The 22413-nt window shown below is 52.0% G+C and overlaps 1 protein-coding gene across 19 annotated transcripts in view; it reads left to right on the top strand.

Moving 5' to 3' along the window:
• NCOR2 (nuclear receptor corepressor 2) overlaps positions 1-22413 on the top strand; it is a 428298-nt gene that overhangs the window by 304026 nt on the left and 101859 nt on the right. For 16 of the 19 annotated variants that reach the window (XM_075060010.1, XM_075060008.1, XM_075060007.1 and 13 more), the window contains 3 exons: positions 14613-14737; positions 15664-15836; positions 19207-19269. In XM_075060010.1, the coding sequence (XP_074916111.1) occupies positions 14613-14737; positions 15664-15836; positions 19207-19269 (361 nt within the window). Of the gene's footprint in view, positions 1-6146; positions 6318-14612; positions 14738-15663; positions 15837-19206; positions 19270-22413 lie in introns of those variants that run through there. The other 3 variants (XM_075060015.1, XM_075060014.1, XM_075060000.1) reach the window with 3 other exon arrangements.

The following is a 22413-nucleotide window of genomic DNA, read 5'->3' as shown; positions in this document are numbered from 1 at the left end:
TGTTAAGCATAAAGGGTTTGAAGTGGGTAATTAAGGGTAGCAGGCAGTGCGGTGTGTTACAGGTTGTTTTAATGAGCCATAAAACCAGTGTCCCTGTGAAGTCTCTGGCTTTTGGTTTCTGGCAGAGTTCTGAATTTACGTTCCCAGGCTTGCGGTTTGAAGGTGTGCAGGCTTCCCCTGAGGACAAGTATCGAAAGAGCCCTTCTGCTTCACAATCTGTCCCAGCTTGTAGTTAGGTCAGACACCACCTCCTTCCCCACACCTGAAGCAGAGCACTGTGTCGCTCGAAAGCTTGTACCTTCTGCCCACAGAAGTTGTCCGATAAAAGATATGACCTCACCCTCCTAGTCTCTCTCGTATCCGGGACTAACACAGCTACAGCAACGCTACCAACCCTGCTGAAGAACATCCAGCCAAGACAGGCACTTTGGTGTGGCTTAATTACATATGTGGTGGAAAACCTCTTACGAGTGAAATGAAACACAGGCTCCAGCTTCCTCCAGGACCTGAGGGTGCTCAACCCCCCTGCTCCGCCCCGTACCCTACTCCCACCCAACCCCTTCCTCCAAGGCCACCCCACTCCACCTCTTCCTGTCCCTGCTCTGCCCCAGCCCTGCCCCACCTGACCCCTTTCCCCAAATCCCCCACCTCTGCCCTGCATCTTCCTGCCCCCACTCCACCTCTTTCTGCCCAGTTCCGCCCCCTCCCCTGAGCGCCCCATCTCTGCTTCTCCCTCTTCCTCCCAGCGCCTCCTGCACACCACAGAACAGCTGACCCACAGCAGACGGGTGGCGCTGGGAGGGAGGGGAGGAGTTGATCAGTGGGGCTACCAGTAGGGGGGAAGTGGGGGGAGCTGGCTGCCAGTGGGTGCTGAGCACACTGTAATTTTTTTTCCGTGGGAGCATCCACGGACTCAGTGCCTATAAAATGAAAAGCTCTTTCTTTCCCTGTTCACGCGTGAGTTCAGGCTCCGGTATTTCTGCTGCAGCACTCAAGATGTTCTCTAAGGGTACAAACCTGTACCCACACAAGTAGTCCTGTTGACTATAAAATCCAACAGGGAGTTCAGGATTTTAGCATTGTGGTTATCTTCCCTTTTGTAGGGGAGACACAGAACACCAGGCTCTGGTCTTTGCTGGGTACCTAAAGGGGAAAGTTGTTTTCTGAGGTGTGTTGTTTTTGACAGATTTGGGATTGTAAATAGCTCTGGAACAAGGGAAATATTCCAGCATTTTGTGTAACTGTTCATCTGCTTTCCAAAGCAGGCCTTGATGGGAATCCTAGAGAGGGATTTTCTGCAAGAACATTGGTGGTTTGTTTGTACTAGGCATGCCTGCACTGTGGGTGAATATAGGACTTCTGCCCCCAGCATTGTCAATCTGACATCTTTCGCTAGTGATCTGTTTACAGAATTCCTAGAGGGGAGTGGCACAGGCAGCTTGTGAGGCTGCAGGCAGAAGACACATCGGAAGACAGTTAGTGGGTGAGAAGGCAAACCACAGAAGAGGAGAAAAATCCATATCCTGACTGGGTCAGTGAGTGTGGGCTGCCCTCCATCCCCATGTACAAATATGGTAATCCCTATCCTGCTTCCAGTCTCTTGGGACTTCACAGGCAATCGATTCACTTTAAACAGAATCAGCAGCAACCCAAAAGAGAAACCAACCCTCTTATGGAAAAGCCTGGGAGAACTTAAGAGGGATCAAATTGACAAGGTTCTGTAGAAATCACTCTAAGCCTTACAGACTCTACTGTTGTTTGTATTGCGGTAACACCAAGGGACCCTGGTCAGAGACCAGGGCTCCAGTGAGCGAGGTGCTGTACAAAGGCAGGCTCAGTCCGGCAGAGCTTGTAATGCAAGTATAAGACGAGTCCACAAGTGGATACAACAGGGGGCACAAGTACTGTGAGACACACCTGATCCACGGAGAATCATCTCCTTTCTGAAGAGTTTGCTGGGGATTTTTTAACCATCCTGTAGCAAGATCTTCTATCAAATTCTATAGGACAGTTCAAAGTACCTATAGGAAAGTCGTTACACTCTACTGACTGCTATAGGCCTTTTCCATGTCTTATGACAATTAGCCACCATACAAAAATGTAGTTCTCTACAGTTCCATTGCATACTAGCAAAGCATCACGTTCCATAGCTTATTCTTATTTGCTAGGACTTCTCAGCAGAATTAGGCCAGTCCTTGACCATGCATATTTTTATGCACTTGTTTTCCTTATGGAATCTACAACCCAGCTCTTTGATTTCATTCTGTTTCGACGGTTGCTCTCTCAGATGGAGGCTCAGGACAGCAGTTATCAAAGCCAAGCACCGGCCAGCTATTCCTCATTCTCTGCATGTTGGGTCGGTGATAGCATGCTTTGATTTGAGGTTTTTCCCATGAGCGGAGGGTGCCAAGTATGGTAATGAGATGTGAGGCTCTGCAGTCTGTGGGGATTGGGGCATTCCAGACAATTACAGTGAAGACTTTGGGCCATGGGTGGTGGTCATGTGATACATATATACTCTAAAAACAATAATAACCCCCAGCCATCCACCCTGTGCTCTATATCCATCCTGTCTGCGGAGGCTGCCTGTGGGTTGTGGTCTGACTGATGCTGTTTGCAGCGGCTGCCTGGCATCAAGCTGCTGTCATAAGTGTCTCTGCCCCGTCTCTGCTGTAATGTCGACCGGCACAATCCAAGGATGCTTTAGGGGAGACATCGTGGGCTGCTGGCAGTTTGCTAGTGGTTAGAAGAGGGGCCTGACAGAGGTTCTTGCATCTGCATTGGTAGGTTCACCTTCTCCTCTCCATGCACACAAGTTACGCCTGCTCATGTTAACTGCAAGAGATAACATGTGGTTGTCCCATTAAAGGTACAAGATGCACATGCTGTTTGCCGTGGAGCAGGCTGTGCCACGCCACTGACTGGAGAGTGAACGATGTCTTGTCTGTGGCAGATCCAGGTGGGGACAGGAAGGAGGTGCACGGCTGAAGTAGCAGAGTTGGGAAGCACTGGAGTGAGCACAAGGAGCGACAGGACTTGCTGCACCATTTCGAAGGTGCAGCCAGGGCTCTCCTGGCAGCGTTCGTGGGTGCAGGGGGGAGAGGGCAGACACCATAACCCTGCAGTAACTCCTACGAGGCAGCACCAGCTGGCAGCTCCAGTGCCTTCAGCCATGTTATGGGCCTGATCCTGCAAAGGGACCAGCCAGGGCAAAGTACCCACTGAAGTCAGTAGCAGTCGTCTCGAGTTGGAGTCTATGGCTGCCTTCTGTGTGGGTGCCCTGAGGGGTTGGGATTCTCTGTACCCAAGCAGGGCCATACATAATGTGGCCCATAGAGTGGGTTCCTTAATAAGGCTGGTGCTGTCCCCCCACACAGACACCTCAGGCTCATGCAGAAAAGACAACCACAGGCCTCCTGGTGTTTCCGTGCCCGGGTCCCTTTAACCTTTTGCCTTAAGTTTGTCTCTGAACTCTCTTTAAATTTATGTCGCTCTGGTCACATGCGATGGCCCCAGAGCAAGCCTGTTGGCCAACCAAATGCAAATGGGAAACACAGTCAGAGCCATTCTTCTGAAGTCACCCAAAGGAAAATCCAGTCTCCAGGGCTGTGAGGGGGTGAAAACACTCCCCAGACAGAGCTGTAAAAAACAGGGGAGAAAAGTGCACTGGGTTGTCAGAGGGTTTGTCTGAGCTTTGGGATGCTTTTAGAAGTCGCTGTCAGAACAGAGTTGGTTGGAAGGCGGTATTGTCTCAGGGAGGAAGGAGGTTTCACTAGTGTCCGAGCAGTGCTGTGGAGAGCACAGAACGTTTAACCCAAGGCGATGTTTGTAAAAGCCACGCTTTATTAATACTAGAAACATATTCTAGTACTGTGCTGCCCAAGGTGTCGTGGGATGAGTCGGAGAGGTGATGAAATGAGCTCGCTTGGCTCACGGCTTCTCTTCAGGGCGAGAGCTGTTGTGAGGAGGTGCAATATCTTGTTCATTGCCAAATTGGGGGGGGAGGGGGGTCATGCCTGATCTCCCCAGGATGCATTGAAGCTCCAGGCCCTCAGATCCATTGAGTATTATCTGGGATGCAGAGAGGTGCAGGGGTTTAGCTTAATCGTGCTGTATCACGCCCTGCAGGCTTGGTCTGTGCCACGGCGAGATCAGGACAGTAACTGAGATGGGGTGCAAGTCTTCCTTGGAGAGCCACAGGAGGAGGAGAACGGGGACTGATCCGAGGAGCTGCTGGAGCTATGGGTGGGGATTAGAGCTGGGCGGTGCTGATGTGGGGGGATGTTTTGAGGAATAAAAGAAAGAGAAAGTTTCTTACAGATATTTGTGAGTTCTCTTCCCCCACTGGGTTTTCCAGCCAGCTGTGTCCAGAACGGATGGAAGTGGGAGAGCTGTGCGTTCTGAGCAGTGCTGGGAGTCAGTGTAGTGATTCGTGTGCAAACTCACTAGTACTGTATATTGAGAGTTAAGAGACGGTGGAAGTCGCACAGTGAAACAAAGGGGGAAGCCTCTCTGAGGGTAAGTGCTTCACCTGCTCGTGGCATTGGGGGGCACACGCGTGTGTGTGTGTGCGCACACGCACATTCATTTTGCCTCTCAACTGATTGTGAAACACCTTCCTCATTCCACACCCAAATGTACCTTTTATCCCTCGCTAACCTGCTGAGACCTCATGCTGCAAAGTCCTGTCCTCGGAAACGCTAACTTGTGCTGGCAGCTGCGTGTGGGTCAGCAAAGCAAACCCTGGAATCGGGGGTTCTTTGGGGCAGGCGCAGCCTTCTTCAGGGGGTCATATTTCAGCAAGTACATTGTTCATGGCTCATGCAAATGAATCCTCCTTTGCTTTTTGTGGGGAATGTCTCGCTTTAGGTCTGCCACAGCCGCCTGGGAGCCTGAATAGCCTTGCGGTAGGTGCATGGAGGGTCTTGCAGGACACCTGCAGCTCTGAATCTGGGGTGCTGTGATGTACCAGCAGTGCTAGTGGCCATGTGAAAGGTTTCCTGGAGAAGAATTTGGCCTTGTGAGCAGATGAGTGAACCCTGCTACAAGCCTGACCAGCAAAAATCAGTGGGGATTAAAAAAACCCAACTCTGTTTGGCCCACTCCACAAGGAAGGCTATGTCGGGGGGGTGTCTCAGAACAGTGAGGCCTCATAAATCATCGTTAACTCACATCTGGGCCACCCTGTGATTGTATAACCACAACTGGGGGAAGGGATCAGAGGTTTCACTCTTTTCCCCCGAGTTCCAGCGCTGTAGAGTGTGCAACTTTAGATACTCTGCAGCATGACATAGTCGTGGAGGGAGAGAGATGTGCACTGGGGAGAGCAGCAGGGCTTGGGGTGGGAGCATTGGCAAGACAGGGTGGAACTTCCAGAGGCTGACATGGTAGAGAAGGCTCTTGTGCTCCTGGAGAGGGCATCTCGAGGGGAAAGATAGGGGGAAGGCCTGTCCTGGGTAAACCAACAGAGGCACCAGGGAAAGCATTCCAGGCAGCGGGAGCTGCAGAGGAGAAGGCTCTCACCTGACAGAGCGTGACTGAAGGAACAGCCTCTCTGTGGCAGGGACCATCTTCTTGTTCTGTGTTTGTACAGCCCCTAACACAGCTGGGGCCCTAGGTGCCTCGATAATTCAAATGATAAAGACTGAGTCAGTGGGCAGGGTTGGGAGCGGAGCTGTGCAGTGTTCTTTGCTGGGGGTTTTGATGACTCCATTGAGCGGGGTTAGGGGGCTGAGTGAGGTTGTTGGAGAACGAGTGTCTCCTGGATGCAAGGTGCAGGAGGCCACGCTTCCGGGGTTACATACACAATCCCCTCTAGCCTGTGAGGTTCCTGTCCGTGGCAGAGGAATTGTCTTGATCCTCTTGACGTAGTGCCATGGCCTCAAGTATCTCGGCCCCGCTGGGCGGAGGGGAGAGAAGGAGAAGCCAGGAACAGGAACTCTCCGGAGGCTCGAAAGCTTGGAAAATAAATAGCAACAGGCTGTAAGTTAACCCTGGCATCCCCCGAGATTAATCACGCTGGCTGCAGCCAGCCCTGAGCCCCGGTGACGAGCGCTGTGGTTTATAGATCATGATTCATCAGCCCGACTTAGCGCGACCACGTTATTCCAGCCGATTGCAAAATCGTAAGAGGAATGTTGTGGTTAGTTTACGGCTTAACTATGCAAATCGTCAGGAAGCCTCCCGAGCTGGAGAATGTAGACGCACCCCGCCCGGCTGGCAGGGCTGTGAGGGTGGGCGAGAAGTGCCGGGAGCTGGCCATGGGGCTGTACGGGAGCAGCAGCTCGCACGAGGCAGGGTCCAGGATGGAGCTGGAAGTAAGTGCTTCGGGGAGCCGGTGGGGAGAGGCTGCCGTCCTTCCAAGCGGGGGCTGCTGCCTGCGAGCTGGGCCTGGCTCCCGCGTGGTGCCTGTGAATCTGGCTGGAGCTTTCCGAGAGCAGGGAAACCTCCATGACTGGACCGACCGAAAGGACTTCGTTGAGGTGCCGAGCTCCACGAGAGGGACGCTCGCCCCTTGAGGGGGCTGAAGCCCCTCCTCATTCTCTGGGGCCAGGGTGGGGGGGGAAGCTGAATGCACAAAGCCTGCTCCCCACCCCTCCTCCTCCGGCCTCCCGCCAGATCCTAGCAGCTGCTGGCTCTGGGAGGAAGTAAACAGAGGAGTGGGAGGAGCTGCACCTTTCCCTCCCCACGGCTGGCTGGGAGCATGTATGACAGGGAGGGGTGCAGTGAGGAGCCCCTCGCTGCTCAGGGAAAGCGAGTGCTGCCTCGGGAGCTGGGACTACGAGAGGAGGGAAAGAGAGGGGCTGGTGAGCAGTGAAAGCTCCACAGGGGCCAGAGCTTCGCAGCCCACGAAATCCTCATGACATTAGAGCCCAAAGGAGTTGGCAGGGCCGATTCCCGCCTGACTGCTGGGGGCGGCGTGTAATTTGGGTGTGTTTTATTGTAAAGATAAGAGAGCTGCTGGGGAGGGCATGGGGGAGCTTTGGCTGGCGATTCCAGTGGGTGGGTGTGAGCTGTCCCTGCCTGGAAGGCGAGTTAACTGGAGGTGCACACGGCTTGTAGGAAAGGCTGCCAGTTCTGTGCTGTCTAGAGCTAATCAGAGTCCTCTGGGAAATGAGGACAAAGGTGAGCAGCTGTTTATAGTTACTGTGCAGCCCAGGCGGCAGTGCAGGGCAGGAAGGGCTCCGGGGAACATCAGCCCGCACCCCGGGGCTTGGAGAGCAGTGCTCCTCTCACGTGTGAAGCTGATTTCAATAAACAGGAGGGATTGAAGGGAATGATAAGCGCCAGCGTCGATGCTAGAGAAGGATGGGTCCAGGGGTTAGAGGGCTAGCCTAGGTCCCGAGAGACCTGCAAGTCCCTGCTCTGCCACAACCTTCCGGTGGGACCTTGGGCACATCACGTAGCCTCCCTGTGCTTCATGGCCCATCTCTGTAATGGGACAGGAGCCCTGCTGTGCCACTCGGGGGTGTTATGAAGATACATATGTCACACTGGGAGGGGCTCAGATATACAGAAATGTACCCTGGATAGATGGATGCTTGAGCTTCCAGGAGTTAATTTTGCTGCTGCCCACCCTTGGAAACACTCTGTGCCCATCGGGATCGTCCACCCTACGATGAGAGAGGCCACACGCTAACCCCCAGCACCACTTGCCGCTTCTCGCCGGAGGGCACTGGGATTAGATAAAGCAGATGGGCTGGATATCGGGGAAATATTTCCTGGCGAAGAGATTGTGGAATAGTGTCCCTGAAAACTGGATGTCACCCAGTGCTAGAAGATATACTTCTAGGGCTAGTTGTGCCTTGGGCGAGGAGCTGTGACTCGCTGTGCTGAGAGCTCTTCGGCCCATCCTTTCCTTTTGTAGTTTTGCCATGGAGAGCGCCAACAGCGCAGATCCCTTTATTTTCCCCTCCAAGTCTTTTGTTTGCTTTGCTTGTGTTTTACTTTGTGGTTTTCAATTTGGGCTTCTGGATAAGGATCTGTCTTTTCTGCATTTGTGCAGTGCCGAGAACCCTGGGACCCGGGTTTCACGGTGCTAGTGGGAGGTGTCCACATTCTTGGAGTGCTCCAAGTACTTACTCTGGCAGTTCCTGTTTTGCATCTGCACTGTGCTGCAGTGCATGGGCTCAACCTCTCCAGGTTCCTCGGTGCTCTGTTCCCAGCCAGGGCTTGCTGGGTTTCAGCGTGATGCTCACTGCTTTGGTGGGAAACGTGGCATCCGTCAGTATGGCCGTACCCCAAGGTTCCTTCGCAGGCTAGTTGGTGGGTGTCTCACTGCACTCCGGGGCTCTGCTGACGGCTCCTGACATTCCTTTTGCTGCAGCGGATTCACAGCATGGGGAATAAATAATTTCAGTAAGAGATCTGCTAGGAATGCATGATTTGAAGAGACATTTAGCCAGGAGGCCTCCTGACTAGGGGAAGGATTACAAGATGAATCAGTAGCATTTTTCCTCAGTGGCTTTGTGCGAAATATGTTGATGTTGATGTTGTTTTACAGTTGGGATGGGGCATCATAATAATAACCACCGTAAGATGTATTGGTTCTCATGGTCATCTGTCCACCTATGCTGTTCTGATCCGTCTTAGGGCAATACTGCCATTTGGGTAGCCCAGACACTAGGGGGCGCCACTGGCTGTTTTATTTATGTTTTTAGTGGGGCGAAGCATACATTTTCCTGTGAGATGATGCTAGGTTAATGCTGTTGCTGACGTTGCATCAGACTTGCTTAAAAGTTTTCGGTGGGGCAAACTTTAAAAAAGGTGCCAGTTTTCATTGGGAGGGAAGGAGATCCGGTCACAGCCTTTTTTCAGTGTACATACCCCACAAACGCGCTGCCAGAGTGGAATTGTGTGTGTGCTTGTTTAAGCTCCAACAGGTTGGGTTTCTCTGTTCTGTCGAAGGATCAAATTACTCAAATGCACATCCTATTTCACAGCGATGCGAGGGACATGGACTCACTTCGGGCTGCGTCCGCATGCGCGTGCATTTCGGTGGGTGTGTTTCCTTGCCTTTTTGCTCCTGTCCCACCCTGTGGTTTTGCTCGTTGGCGCTCAGCGATCGTATCATCTGTGCTATCCCAATCTGATACTATGTGGAAAAGCTGCAATTACCGTACAGGATTACAGCACTCTGGTTTGAATAAGTGCAAACACAAGATAAGAGGATAACAAGCCTTCCCTCAAGAATGCAGCTTTGTGATGCCGTGGACAGGAACTCCGTGTGTGGCTATTGTCAAGGCCGAAGGAGCTGATCTATCCAAGGTACCTCCATGGCCACCATCTCTGGGCACCTCACCACACCCCCTGTGATGCTGCGAAGTGCTGTGAGACCCAGAACAGCTAAGTGAGTTGCCCAGGCTCTCACAGAAAGCCTGTAGCAATGCAGGGATTTGAACTCAGGTCTCCTAGGCTAGTGCTCTAGCCACTAGACCATCCTTCCTGTCTGTTGTTCCCACCTAGTATGTGTCAGTTCAGAGGGGAAGGATGGTAATATCACATCCATCTCGGCTCTGCCTGCGGCTCCCTTCTTGTGAGCAGGCTAGGGGATGGAGTTGGCTTGTAAATTTCATCCCACTTTGCTTGCACGCTGCGGGGGATGTCTACACTACAGCGGCCACTGCGATACAGTTGTGGGTCTGCAGCTGTGCCACTGTCGCGTTGGTGCTTCCTACATCGACGAAGGGGTTCAGCACAGCTGGGTAATCGACCTCTCAGAGATGCGCTCACCGGGACGAGGAATGAATGTTTTTGTTGACCTAGCTGCCTCTGCAGTGGGAGTTAGAGCAACCTACCTGCATCACTCTAGCTGCAAAATTTCTCACAGCCCCGTCCTGTGTAGCTAGGTCAGCCTAAGTTCTAAATGTAGACCAAGCCTGAGCAGAGGGGAACCAGTGATGGGGTGGGGGAGGCTGCAGCAAGGCATGGACGCTGTAGCTTGCCGCACACTGGCTGGCAGGGTTATCAGTGAGGCCTTGAGCTGAGAAGCTGGAGTCTTTGCAGGAACAGGAGCCAATTTGCTGCTGTTGTGGTCACAGACGTGTTCAGGGCATGAACTCGTCTGGCAGGGAGGGGCTGTTAGCCTGCGCGGTGACCCGTCTCCTGGATCACTCATTAATCGTTGACCTTAGTGTGGAAGATGGGCACTCGGATGTAGTGGCAGCTAGTGCGCCTTCTGCTCTGCATCCTGGATTCCATCTGCTGCACAGAGGCCTGTTTCCCAACGCCCACAAACACGGGAAGGAATGCATCGGTCTGGAGGTTAATTAAGGTTGTGTGACCAGGGCAGAGCAGGCCTTCTCCTGGCTGTATTAGAGAATTCCTGCCTGCACCATCCCAGGCAGTGAGGAGTGTCCATGGGCCCTTCTGGAGGGAGGGGTGGACAGGTGATTCCTCAGTGCAAGGGGCTGTGGGCTGCCAAAAGCTGCTGTGACTCTGGGTGGAGAGTGAAGCGCTGCTGGGTAGCCCTACAGGGAAGCCCCTTCGTATATCATCAGGGCAAGGGAAGGAAGTTGGCGAGGAGATGCTGGGGCAGCCAGAGCCGGCTAGCAGTGCCGATCTGTTACTGACCCAGCTCCAGGAGCACGCCTAGCTGTGGTGGGCTGGTGTTAAAAACACAAGGCCCCTCTTTTCATTGGCCTTCCCACAATAGCTCCCCAAACAAGCACACCCCGCCCTCTCGCCTGGCAGCCGAGCAGCAAAGGGGGAGCGCACGGCCTCATCTAGTTCACCTTATTCTCCCAGGGTCCTGTCTGCACTCAGACACCATGGCACGGGTTCGGTGGGATAGCGCAGAGGCAGGCCCTCTAGGGGAGCACTGGGAAGTCATGGCAGGGGGGTAAAATTGGTGGCTGCTTGAACCCCTTTCACCCCAAGTGGGTGTGAAGCTGCGAGGAACACCCCGTCCAGGCTTTTTACATGCTTGCTGGCACATTGGCATCTGCACTTCCTGGGCTGTCGTCATGTGTAATTAAGCCTGTTGCGACGGAGAGGGAGGCAGGTCTGCTCCCCATTTGCTGGACGACAGGAAAGTGCAGTAAAAAGGGTTGAAAAAAGCCTAAGATTTTTTTCCTTAAAACCCGTTGTGCCTCGTTGCTGAAATGGTTAATAGGAAGTAAATGTGCCGGTTCTGACCATATGAGAAGCCCTAGCCCACCCGACCCAGACACCTCTCCTCAGGAGACCATCAGGCCCTTCAAAGCTCGGGGAGTCTTGCTAATCTTGTGGCTCTTTGTCCAAGCCGAACCCAAGCTCCAGAGTTCACTGGCAAACTGCGTCAGTGACTCAGAAAGGGTCACGGAGTTCAGGGCAGCATTAATGCAACCCAGGGATGTTGTTGTGTTGTGCGCTCCTTCCCTGTCAGCCTGGTCTTTGCCATGTGCTGTGTTCAGGATGATCCTCATGCAGCTCTGCTCCCTTCCTTAACCACCTGCCCGAGGGTAGTGGGGAAATCTGGCTTCCCTGCCGCAATGCCAGGAGAGGGGCTGGGCATGTGTAATATTTGACACTGGTTGTGTCGAGGGGGTGGGACCAGGGCAGTGCGGGAGGAGGAGCTGAGTTAGAGGGAGGGTTGCAGTCTGAGCTGAGCCTTCTGGTGGGTGTAAATCAGACCCATCACATTCTGGAGACTTGGATCCTTGGAGGTTGGGAGATTCCTTTTAGCTATGAGAACGCTTCCTGCAAACCCAAGAGGCCATCAAAGGAGCAGGAGGAAGAACAGTAGCTGCTGTGTTTGCATTTCAATTTTATTTCAGGATTTGAGTTTAAACCAAGCGCTTTTGAAAAGCAGGGCAGTGGGGGAGGGAGGAGGCACAAGTGGTGCAATTGCCCCAGTCCCGGACCCTGCAGGGGCCCGCACGAAAGTTTTTCGGGGCCCTGGAGTGGGGTCCTTCACTCGCTCCGGGGGCCCCGGAAAACTTTTGCGGAGCCCGGACCCCTGGAGCGTCTTCCACACCGGGGTGGAAGGACCCCCTGCCGCCGAATTACCACCAAAGCGGGACCTGCTGCTGAAGTGCTGTGTCTTAGGTGATAATTCGGCAGCGGGGGGTCCCTGCCGCAGGTCTTCGGGGCACTTCGGTGATGGGTCCCGGAGCGGAAGGACCCCCCACCACCAAAGCGGGGTCTCCCCACCACTGAAGACCCCAGGCCCCCTGAATCCTCTGGGCGGCCCTGTTGAAAAGCCAAATAAAGTGGTGCAGTTGCCATCTCCCGAGAGATCCTCCATGCCTTCAGGTGCGTTGCCTCCATGGCCACAAGTGGGACTCTTGCAGACGCATGTGGCTACCCAGTAGCAGTTACTCAGCAAGTAGCTTGTGTTTGCTGCCAGCAACAAAATGGCCTCTTGGTGTTCCTGAGGACAGCAAGCAGAGAGTGCTTTGCACTCGTGAGCATTGGGTTCCACTTCTGCAGCAGCCTCCTTGAAATGAATGCAACAGATTATTAGCAGTAGTTATTATTAATGAATGACACTAAGTTTAAACCCATACAGGCTGCTCTCGCTAACCCGCAATGAGGTCTGAAAGATCCCGCCCCCAATTTCCTGCCATCTAACGCCCTCCACTGCTGCTTCCTGTCAATGCAGATGCATTGGCAGCAGTTCCTCTAGTGTGATCTTTTGGATGAATGAGTATGTGCATTGGGGATTTAGCTAGACAAGGGCATTTTTCTGGCTTTACCCTGCAGGCATAGAAGCACTTGCTTATAGGACCTCCTTATTTACGCTTGCATTGATGTCCGAGTCTAAATCTCCTGTATTGATTTGATTATGCGGCATTTAAATACCCGAACTGCTTCTCTGAACTTGCCTGATTCATCTAGCAGCTGTGTGAATTGGGTCAAGAGAACGTCTTTTGCCTTTCAGGGGGCTCCCTCGCCCCGGAGGGAGGAGCATCGTATCCGTCCCCAGATCTTGATATAAACCCTTTAGATCCTGCCTCTCTGCAGTGAGTACCAGATAATATATGGAGATATACCTATCTGCTGGAACTGGAAGGGACCTTGAAAGGTCATCGAGTCCATGCAGAATTCATTGCAAGTTCAGAAGCAGTTGATACTTAGAGACATTTTACTTTGACAGTCCTGAGAAGCCATGCTTCCAGCTAATCTGGGTTTACCAGCCCCAGAAATCTTCTGAGACAGCGTGTTGGAGGCCCTGTTGCAGACTGCAGAGCTTCTGGTGGATCAGAGGAAGGTTTGAAAAGCAATTGGGTATTCTCTGAACTGCAGTTCCAACCCTTTCGAAGTTCTCTCGTCACTATGTCTGATTCTTCGCTGCTTCATGCCTTGTGTCGTCATATTCACTAGTGCCCCGCGGGCGTGACAGGCTGACGTTCTGATCTGGCTGGGCTTCATGCTCCTGTTGTGCAAGCGCAGATGCCAGCATAGGGCAGCAGGCAGTGGAGAGAATCAGGCTCACTCTTTACGATTGCCGTGTGGTTTGTGCCATTTGAACCCACACAAATAGAGAGGCACTGAAGTTGTGAGTGCATCCTTAAAGTGAAGCACGTGCCTCCAATACTTTGCTGAATCAAGGCCTGAAAGAACACAATGCTTTCCTCTCACTTCTTGTAGCCCATTTCGATAGCTCTGCACGTCTCAGTTAGCACTAACCCTTTGGGGCCCAAGAGTTCGCTTGACGCAGAATGCTGGTGCATGGGAGGGCTGTGTTCAAATCACACACCTCTGCCATAAAGCTCCATCCTAGCAGCTGCAAGCAGGATGCACCGATCATCAGGGATCAGCCCTTCAGTTAGAGAGTTCTTCCTTTCAGCCTGTGGAATCCTTTCCCCAGGGAAGCTGCTCTGGCCAAGCCCGGGGGGATTTACTATAGGAAACAATCCTGTATTAGCTGGGGAGCTGCATGGCTTAATAAATCACGTCCATCTCTAATTTCTACGTCTCTGTGGAATTCCTTTCATTTGATGCTAGCCAGAAGGAGGTCTGAGGAATCGGGTGTCCCCCTGCTGTCTTCCTGCAGCTGCAAAATGGAATCCAGCATCATATTATCATTTTAGAAAAGCTCCCATTTGGTAACATGAAATGCCTGGGAGGGGGAGTGGTGCCGATAAAGTTTTGATGGGCACCTGCACAAACCCTCTTAAAAGAGAGTAAAGGCAGGTGGGTGCCTCACACTTAGCTGTGTTTGGGGCAGATGGGTGTAATGGCTTCTAAATGAAGTGTCTGTCCAGCTGTGCTGATTCTTCTTCAGGTGATGTGGGGTCAGGTTCACGTCTCCTGCGCAGCATTCACTGCATCACTTGCCCTGAAACGGGTTGCGTAGTTCATAGCCTCGGCAGCCTCTTTGCTTTTGTAGCCAGTGGGAGCCTTTCCCTTCACCTTAATGGGTATTGGATCAGATCCCCAAGCACAGACCCAGAACGGGCTCTGATCTCTGCATTACGCTTTCTGACCCCCTGGCCTGCAGTAGCCCTGCCTGCCCCTTGACTGCAGATATCCACCCCGTAGCTCAGGCAGCGCTTTGTTGTTTGTTTCCCCTCTTGGTCAACCCCTTCAGCGTTGTTTAAATGCGCTTGTTTGGTTTAGTCCAGGTGCTAAGATTTATCCGCCTCAACCGTTTTTTTTTTTTTTTTTAATTGTCCCTTGTTTTGCAGCAGCAGCAGCAGATGCCCCGTAGCAGCCAAGAGGAGAAGGATGAAAAAGAGAAAGAAAAGGAGAAGGAGGCTGAGAAGGAGGAAGACAAACAGGAAGCAGAAAACGACAAAGAAGAACTGACAAAGTAAGCAAGTTTTCTCCTTTCTCTCCGCTCCTCACCCCTAGGGATCATCGTGTGCACTGGGCTGGGAATGCATCCTCTCAGTGCTCCCTCCTTAAGGAGAAGCGCACTAAGAGGAGTCGGGGTGCGGGGAGGGGGTGCGGGTTGTCAGTGGTTTGAAGTGCATCCAGCACAATCTGGGCAGTGATCCCAGTACTGGGTGATCCTTTTGCAGGTTACCTTGGATGTGCTGCATGTACCTCTCTCTTCTCCTAGCACAGAGCAGGCTAAACCTGCTGCTAGCAAAGGAGCGAGTCTATTCTTTTATAGATTTCCCCTCTTCCCCCACATCCTTGGAGAGCCTAGAAGAAATCACTGACTTGCTTTATAAAGCCGATTAGTCCATGAAGCAGCTTTGATACCAGGGTTTGTTTTATTGTTGCAAGATATTGCTGAGCCTCCTAGAGTCAAAGCAGAACTCAGGATGCAGTGGAGCATAGGGCTTCACCTTTTGCGGTGTTGATGTCGATGTGAGATCTTCCAGCTCAAGGGATTCGACCAGTTTTATAACCGTGCCTGTCTTAGTGCCTGGCACAGCATGGCTTAGCAGGGAACGCCGGATTTGTTGCTGGGAAAGGTTGGCAGGCAGACTGCTAGCTATCTGTAATGGGCTTAATACTTGGCTTAGGAGAACATCTGGCTTCATTATATCCAGGCTGCCTAAACATTTACCAGCAGGTCCCTTTCAGGAAGATAAATGAGGAGGAGGTGATGATAAATTCGAATGGCCCAGCATTAAACCTGTCTCTGTCAGGTCTCTGCGCGCTCTTGGGACTGCAACCATCTGCAGGAAAAAACAACAACTCAACCCACCCAAAGTCAGGCAAAGTGCCCTCGTTGCAAACTCCCAAAATATATCCCATCACCCAGTGATTTCCCCGCTCTTGCAGGGAGAAGAATGATGACACGTCCGGGGAGGATAACGACGAGAAAGAAGCCGTCGCTTCCAAAGGGCGTAAAACTGCCAACAGTCAGGGCAGGCGCAAAGGCCGCATCACCCGTTCCATGGCTAACGAGGCCAACCACGAGGAGGCAGCTGCTCCGCAGCAGAACACAGAGCTGGGTACGTACTTGCTGGGCACAAAGCCTCCGTAACCAAGGTGGGGAGGAGGGGTTTGTATCAGTCCAGCCAGCTGGGTGGAGGGAAGACCCTGGGAACAAAGGCTGCTGGGTTTTGCCTCTCTTTTGTCACTGATTCATTAGGCAGCCTGGAACAAGTCACCATGCCTCAATTTCTCTAACTGGACATGCAGGATGATAATCTTGTCCTACAGCCCTGGCTCTTTAAAATTCCTCTTGTCCTGAAGAGTGGGAGTGATGTTTCACCAGCACCTCAAAATTACCCAGTGGAATTCATCCAGCTGGACAGGAGGCATCTCAGAGGGCCAGGCCTGTGCCTCACCAGGTGAGGTTTGCATCACATGGAACCTCAGCTGGCAAGCCCTGAAGGAAAGCAAAGGGAATTGTGCCATTTTCAGCAAAGATGTGCAGATCTTCATGCAGGCCTCTCTTTACTGCCGGTGGCTATTGAGTGCGAGGCCATTCTGATGGAGTGTTTTACCATGTGATCTGAGATGGGCTCAGACTGTCCTTGAGAGCTCCACAGCCAGCAGATTCACAGTGCGCTGCACCTGCCCGGGGGCCTCACTTGGAGTCACTCGCTCATTTTCCCTCCCTGCCCTGGCTCCCAGTCCCTCCAGTTTGTGGTGTGCCTTGTCTCAGAAGCAGTAGGGATAAGCGATGGCTCTGATGCAGCTTGTTGCAGTGATTGTGGTGTTGGAAAGCCAGGCTTTCCCTTCCTTGCCTTCATGGGCACCACAGGTGATGGCTAGGTGAGGGGAAGGCTGGGACAACTCTGCCTATAGCCAGTGAGTCCGTATTTCTTCCAGAATAGGAGATCCTCAGCACACCGCTTACTCCTAATATTTTATGTCCCACGTCGTCTGCGCTTGGCACTTTACTAGCCTGTTCGATGCAGCTCTGATTCCCTGCCCCATTTCAGCCAACCTCCCCGCCATGTAAACACATGTGCAATGATTTCAAAGGAGAGGACCCAATACAACAACCCCGGAACATCCTGAAAGTGCCATTATGTTTCCTGAGACTTTAGAGCGTCTCAGGATGGCAGGGTGGTGCCTGTGGTGTCGTCAGAAATAAGAGAGAGAAGTCAAACCAATCTCACCCTAAAACGCATGGACAGACGGCTAGCGTAGCCCTTAGTTTGGAATGACAGGAGACAAGGATCCTACATGCAGCTGAGACCCATACAAAGGTGATAGCTTCCACTGCCAGCCACATGGGGGCTTGTAAGTGTTGAAAAGTGCCATATCCAGGCGATGATAGATGGTGTCTGCCTTTCCCTCCCTTCTATGACTGACAGAAAGACGGTGGTTGCCCTTGGGAACTATCCATGGCTGTCTTCGATAAGCTGACTGCAATAGTTGCTTCATTCCCTATAGCAAATACTAAAGAAACATTGATCCATGCCTGTCTGTTGGAGAATTTCCTCACTAAAAGCAGTGTCTTTAGTAGTATAAATTAAGTCTGTAAATATGGCTGAGTATTGTCTAAACCCTGGACTGTGAGCTCTCCAGGGCAGTGACTGTCTGTGTGTGTGTGTGTATAGTTCTAGCATGGCGGGGCCTTGGGCCCTGTTTGGGGTGCTTAGGCATTGTGCCAATAGCGGTAGGGAATAATCCCAGTCATTTAGGTAGCATGTTTCCTCCAGAGGTCTCTGGTGGAATCCCAAGCGGGGAGAAAAGACAGCTGACAATAGTAAAGTGACCAAAGGAAATGGGCTGCTGTCACTGGCATGCCGAAGCAATCAGTTACGTGTTGTGTCTCCTCAGTAGTGATTTAATGTGGGTTGGCGAAGACAGTTACTGTATGTTAATGTCCCATTGAACATTAAAAAACAACCCCCCACCCCCATACTGTAGTTTAGCGGCAGCACACTGCCGCTCCCAGCAGACATCTGTTACGTAACTGCTCAACCTCAGTAAATACTATTAATCAAACCCAATAGGCCATTTATCTGACATTTATTAACATACACTAACGGTCTTATTAAAACTCAATTAAATGCCTAGTCAAGTGTGTTTGGGATACTGAAAGCAAATAAATCTTGAAGCCCTGAATTTGCCCATGGAGGGGGAAAGAGAATTTCCAGGTATTGATTTCTTCTACCAGCTGAGCTAACGTGTGCTGGCTGGATCTATGTGGGGGCTGTATTTCTAATGGAGGAAATGACCTGCATTGACTTCCATGAGGTGACACCTGCAATCTGGTGCAGTCAACTGTGAAGAAGTTGCATTTTTCTCATTCCCAGGCCCTGGTACCTAACAGGTTGAGGGCATCAGAGTTGTGCTCTTCCCCCTCCAGAGCCCTAGAGCCTTGACAAGCTTCTTGGAGATGGTGCTTTTCCTCCCCACCACTGTCCTTTAACCTAGCCTGTCGGCCCAGTTTCCATTTTAAAAGGACATGGTCAAAACCTCTCTCCTCAGTGTTGAAATAATGGTCTGCCTGTTGGCAGATGAAAAGGAAATCTGTTTGCTTATTGGGGGCTTTCTGTCTCTGACTCACGTACTGGTTTGTTGTTGTAGGGTTTGCTCACATGTGCCAGGCTGCCGGCAGGATTATTTCAAAGTGAATACATTACTCAGGCCCACATGGAGCACGGGGGTGGAGAATATAAGTGGATGGTGGGCATAGCTGGCACTCATCTCTTACTGTGCTGGTTGGAGGGCACGGTTGCATCCAGGCCTCCTGAGAGTCGCTGTTGCTCCGAGGCTCTCATTGGATGTGAAAGTGAATCTGAGGTAGCCCAAGGTGCTGCATGCAGTCTCTGGAAATCTCTGATCCCCTGGGTATGGCACCATCTCTCGGAGCGCATCAGATTTGCTGACGACTGGTTCCCCCTGCTGACTCTCCACTCCCTGGGAGTTGATCAGTATCGTTGAGATGACCACGACCCTGCAGCCAGTCTGAGTTCTCAGCTTTTGCCACCCCTGGTGACAACACCTCTCCACATGATTAGAAGAAAATCAGTAGCTATGTCGCAGCTTTTTGCTGCGGGACAAGGGCGAGTGGGACCAACATATCACTGGCAAATACAGTTTCCCTAAGGGGGGCTAGTTTTGTTTTCCCAGCCCAAAGCTACCTTCCACTCAGACCTTCCATCCGTGTGACGGATACTGTGCAGGCTCGGCAATATTGGGCCTGGCACCTCCCTGCATCTAAACCTGGCGCAGAGGCTTGTGAAGCACTTTGGGGTGCTCCGATGAAAGGCGCTATCCATGTACTGTGTATTCTGATCGGCTTGGCTGGCATTTGGGCGCTAGTAACCCTCCTGAGATTTTCTGGCTCAGTTGCTGTGTTCGTACGTTTAAATCCCTCTTGCCATGACCACTTGGTTCTGTCTGTTTATTTTTCAGCTTCTTTGGAAATGAATGAAAGTTCTCGCTGGACAGAGGAAGAAATGGAAACGGCCAAAAAAGGTAATACAAAATACAGTTTTTTTTTCTCCATCTGCCAGTCCTGTTGGTCTGGAAAGGAAGCCAGTCCGTGGTGTTAGATGGTACGTGCCCAGCAGAGACAGCATGGGTGTGTTACCACACTGAATCTTGGGGTCCTGATTCTGCTCTTCTTTACACTGCTTTCACCCACTCTGTAAACCCATTGACTTCAGTGGAGTGACTCCTGATTTAGGCGAGCAGGAACAAGGACCTGCATCGTCTGAGAAAAGTGCCTTTATGTTTGTTTTGGTAACAAACTACAAAGTTGGCAGCAAGTTTGGGGATTTTGTCAGTGCTTGCTCCAGGAGTCATGTGCGATTGATTTGTGTCATGGAAGGACAAGGTGTTGTAGCATTGCCCAGGCTCTGTGCTGGAGTGAGGTCACTGCAGGAGATGGCTGCATGGCCAGAACTCGTGTAAATGTCAAACTGGGAAAGCAGTTGGTGGTTTGCAGGCCTGGGCTAGATAGCTGGGGTTTAGCTCTGTGTCACGGAGTTGAAGACTAGAAGGGATCATCTAGTCTGACCACCTGTATATCACAGGCCAGCAAACACCACCCACCTCCACACCAACAACCAGAATTAAACCAGACTATTATAGCCTGAGGAGACTAAACTGTTGTGTGCCGCAGGCAGAAAACTGGAGGGACCAAGGTGCCCAGTGACCCAAGATCCCTGCAGTGGCAGGAAATTGTTTTAGTGAGATATACCCAGACGAGCCCAGCAGGTAATCCATGATCCATGCAGAGGAAGGCGACCTTCCGCTCTTACGGTCCTTGCCAGTCTGACTTGGGGGGAAGATTCATTTGACCCCGAATTTGAGATCACTTTCTGTGTGTTTGTGGTTCACACGTGGCCCCACAGCGGTAAAAGACGTACCCTGATGCCCATGCAGGGGGATTCCCATGTGTAAAAAGAGTAGAAGATAAACCCTCTGGGCCCATAACTGCGCAATTGCAATAGCCCACTAATGGCAAGTCAGGGTTTCTGATCTCTGCTGCCTCCTTTAGAGGATGCACCGTTGTTCATAAAGCGACTGCCACTGCTATATCATCAAGTGAGAGCCTTTTCGTCCCTGAATCGCAATTGCAGATGGGGATTCTCCTGCTGAATGCTGAGACAGGGCCGTCCCTTTTACTGGGGCGAGGCTGCTGGCCGGAGGAGGTTTGTTTTGCATCCTGTGGCTGAGAGAGCCCATCGCTGAGACCGTTGTGTAAAAGTGCTGAGTGTAGCAGGCTCCCCTGGCCACTTCCCCCTCGTTTGTCGGGCTCCTGTGCCAAGATTTCTGCTGTTTAATTTTTTCCGAAGTCATGTCCTGTTGATCTGCGGTTGAGTTCCCAGCCAGTGCCGAGTGCATCCTGCTCAGCTTGCTCCCGCTCTTCTGGTCTGCGAGTAGTGTAGACATGCAGCTTCAAATGGAAATGAGCTTCATTTGGGGACAGCAAACTTAGCCAGACCTGCTGGCAGGTGTTAGATCAGTTGGGGAAAAGCACCTGCAGGAGGCACATGGAGCATAGCCTCTGGCTTCTCCTGTGCCTGCAGCATCCTGGACTGAGCTTATTTCTAATACGAATACACCAATATGTTTGGCTTGTTCTCATTGGAGCCATTCTGACCCTCTATAAACCCCTAGGCCATTCTTGTGTACGGCCAAGCGTTACTGTCTCTAGGCTCATCACTTACTCGACAGACTTCAGTCAGGCTGCCTGACTGAGTTCCAGCTGCTGGGATTAGCAGCTGCCGGTCGGTGGATTTCTGCGGCACGGGTCACTTTGAGCAGCCCCCTCTTTCCGATTTGACTGTAGAAGAGCCATTTAGGCCGCAAGGTGGGGCTGTGCTAAAAGGAGCAGTCTTGGTAGCCACCCACCTAAGCCAGTGTGGAGGATGGAACTGTGGGGAGGTGGCATCCAGTAGCCCCAACATCTGCCCAGTTTGTATAGGAAGGCAGCAGGCAGTGCTCCAACCTGCGCAGGGTTGGATCAGCCCACGGCAGTGTGGGGTTTGGTCTGCCCCGACCCCCTCGCCGTTTGAATGATGTTTCCCCCACACGCTGATCTGTGAAATAGCGAGGTTTCCATCACGGGTGTCTGCAGAGAAGCTAAATTCCCATCTTGCCAGGCCCCAGCTAGCTTCACAAGGCATTTTCCTGCTGAGTGCACCCAACGAGTTCGAATTTGTTCTAACTGGCACTTCCAAAGCTTGGTCCTCAGGGCCGGCGCTTCCATTTAGGCATCCTAGGCGGTCACCTAGGGCTCCAGGATTTGGGGGGGCAGCATTTTGCCACCCTCGGCGGCAGTTCGGCGGTGGGGGGTCCTTCCACGCTCTGGGTCTTCGGCGGCAATTCTGCGGCGGGTCCTTCACTCGCTCCAGGACCTGCCGCCGAAGTGCCCTGAAGACCAGGAGCGCGGAAGGACACCCCCCCCTCCCCCCGCCGCAGAATTGTCGCCAACAGCCGGGAGCGCGGAAGGACCCCCACCTAGGGCACCAAAAACCCTGGCGCCGCTCCTGTTGGTCCTGGAATATTTTTTGTTTTAGCCTGCAGCCAGTTTGCATTCTGAACATTCAAAACGAACCTCGGAGGTCAGTCCCAGGCTGATCCTTCCAGCAGCACGTATGCCAAGGACCTTGGTTTGGGGTAGTAAAGCAGGGTAGTTGAATAATCTCTCCAGACTGCAATCTGAGTGAGCATATTCAACAGCACTTGCATAGCGATGCTAAACGGAGAGATTTTAAGTAAGGGAAGGAGATGATATGGCTATACGATGAGACCGCAGTGGGGAATACCATATTATTAAGTTAACTAGGAGAACGAGAACCTTGTAAGGGTGAAGTTCTTGTTTAACGACACTTTTTTATTTTGTAGTAAACTTTGATTCGATAGTCTGCCAAAACGTACAGCGATTGATATAATTATGATGCCGTGTGTTCTGGTATCATCGGCTTCTTCCATTGTGACTGTGATTCAGAGGTACAAGCAGGCAGTTTTGATTAGCTGTAGTTGCTCTCGGAGTTTACCCACCACCTAGTCCAAGGGCAAGTGGGATGAGAGTGAATCCACTCCCCTTGGGGCTTCAGCCCCATCTTGGACCTGATCAAGTTTTCACTGCAGGATGGTTTATCCTTTCCC

The sequence above is a fragment of the Chelonoidis abingdonii genome, chromosome 22 (assembly GCF_003597395.2).
Source record: "Chelonoidis abingdonii isolate Lonesome George chromosome 22, CheloAbing_2.0, whole genome shotgun sequence".
Taxonomy (NCBI): domain Eukaryota; kingdom Metazoa; phylum Chordata; order Testudines; family Testudinidae; genus Chelonoidis; species Chelonoidis abingdonii.
This window is presented reverse-complemented; position numbering and strand designations above follow the sequence as displayed.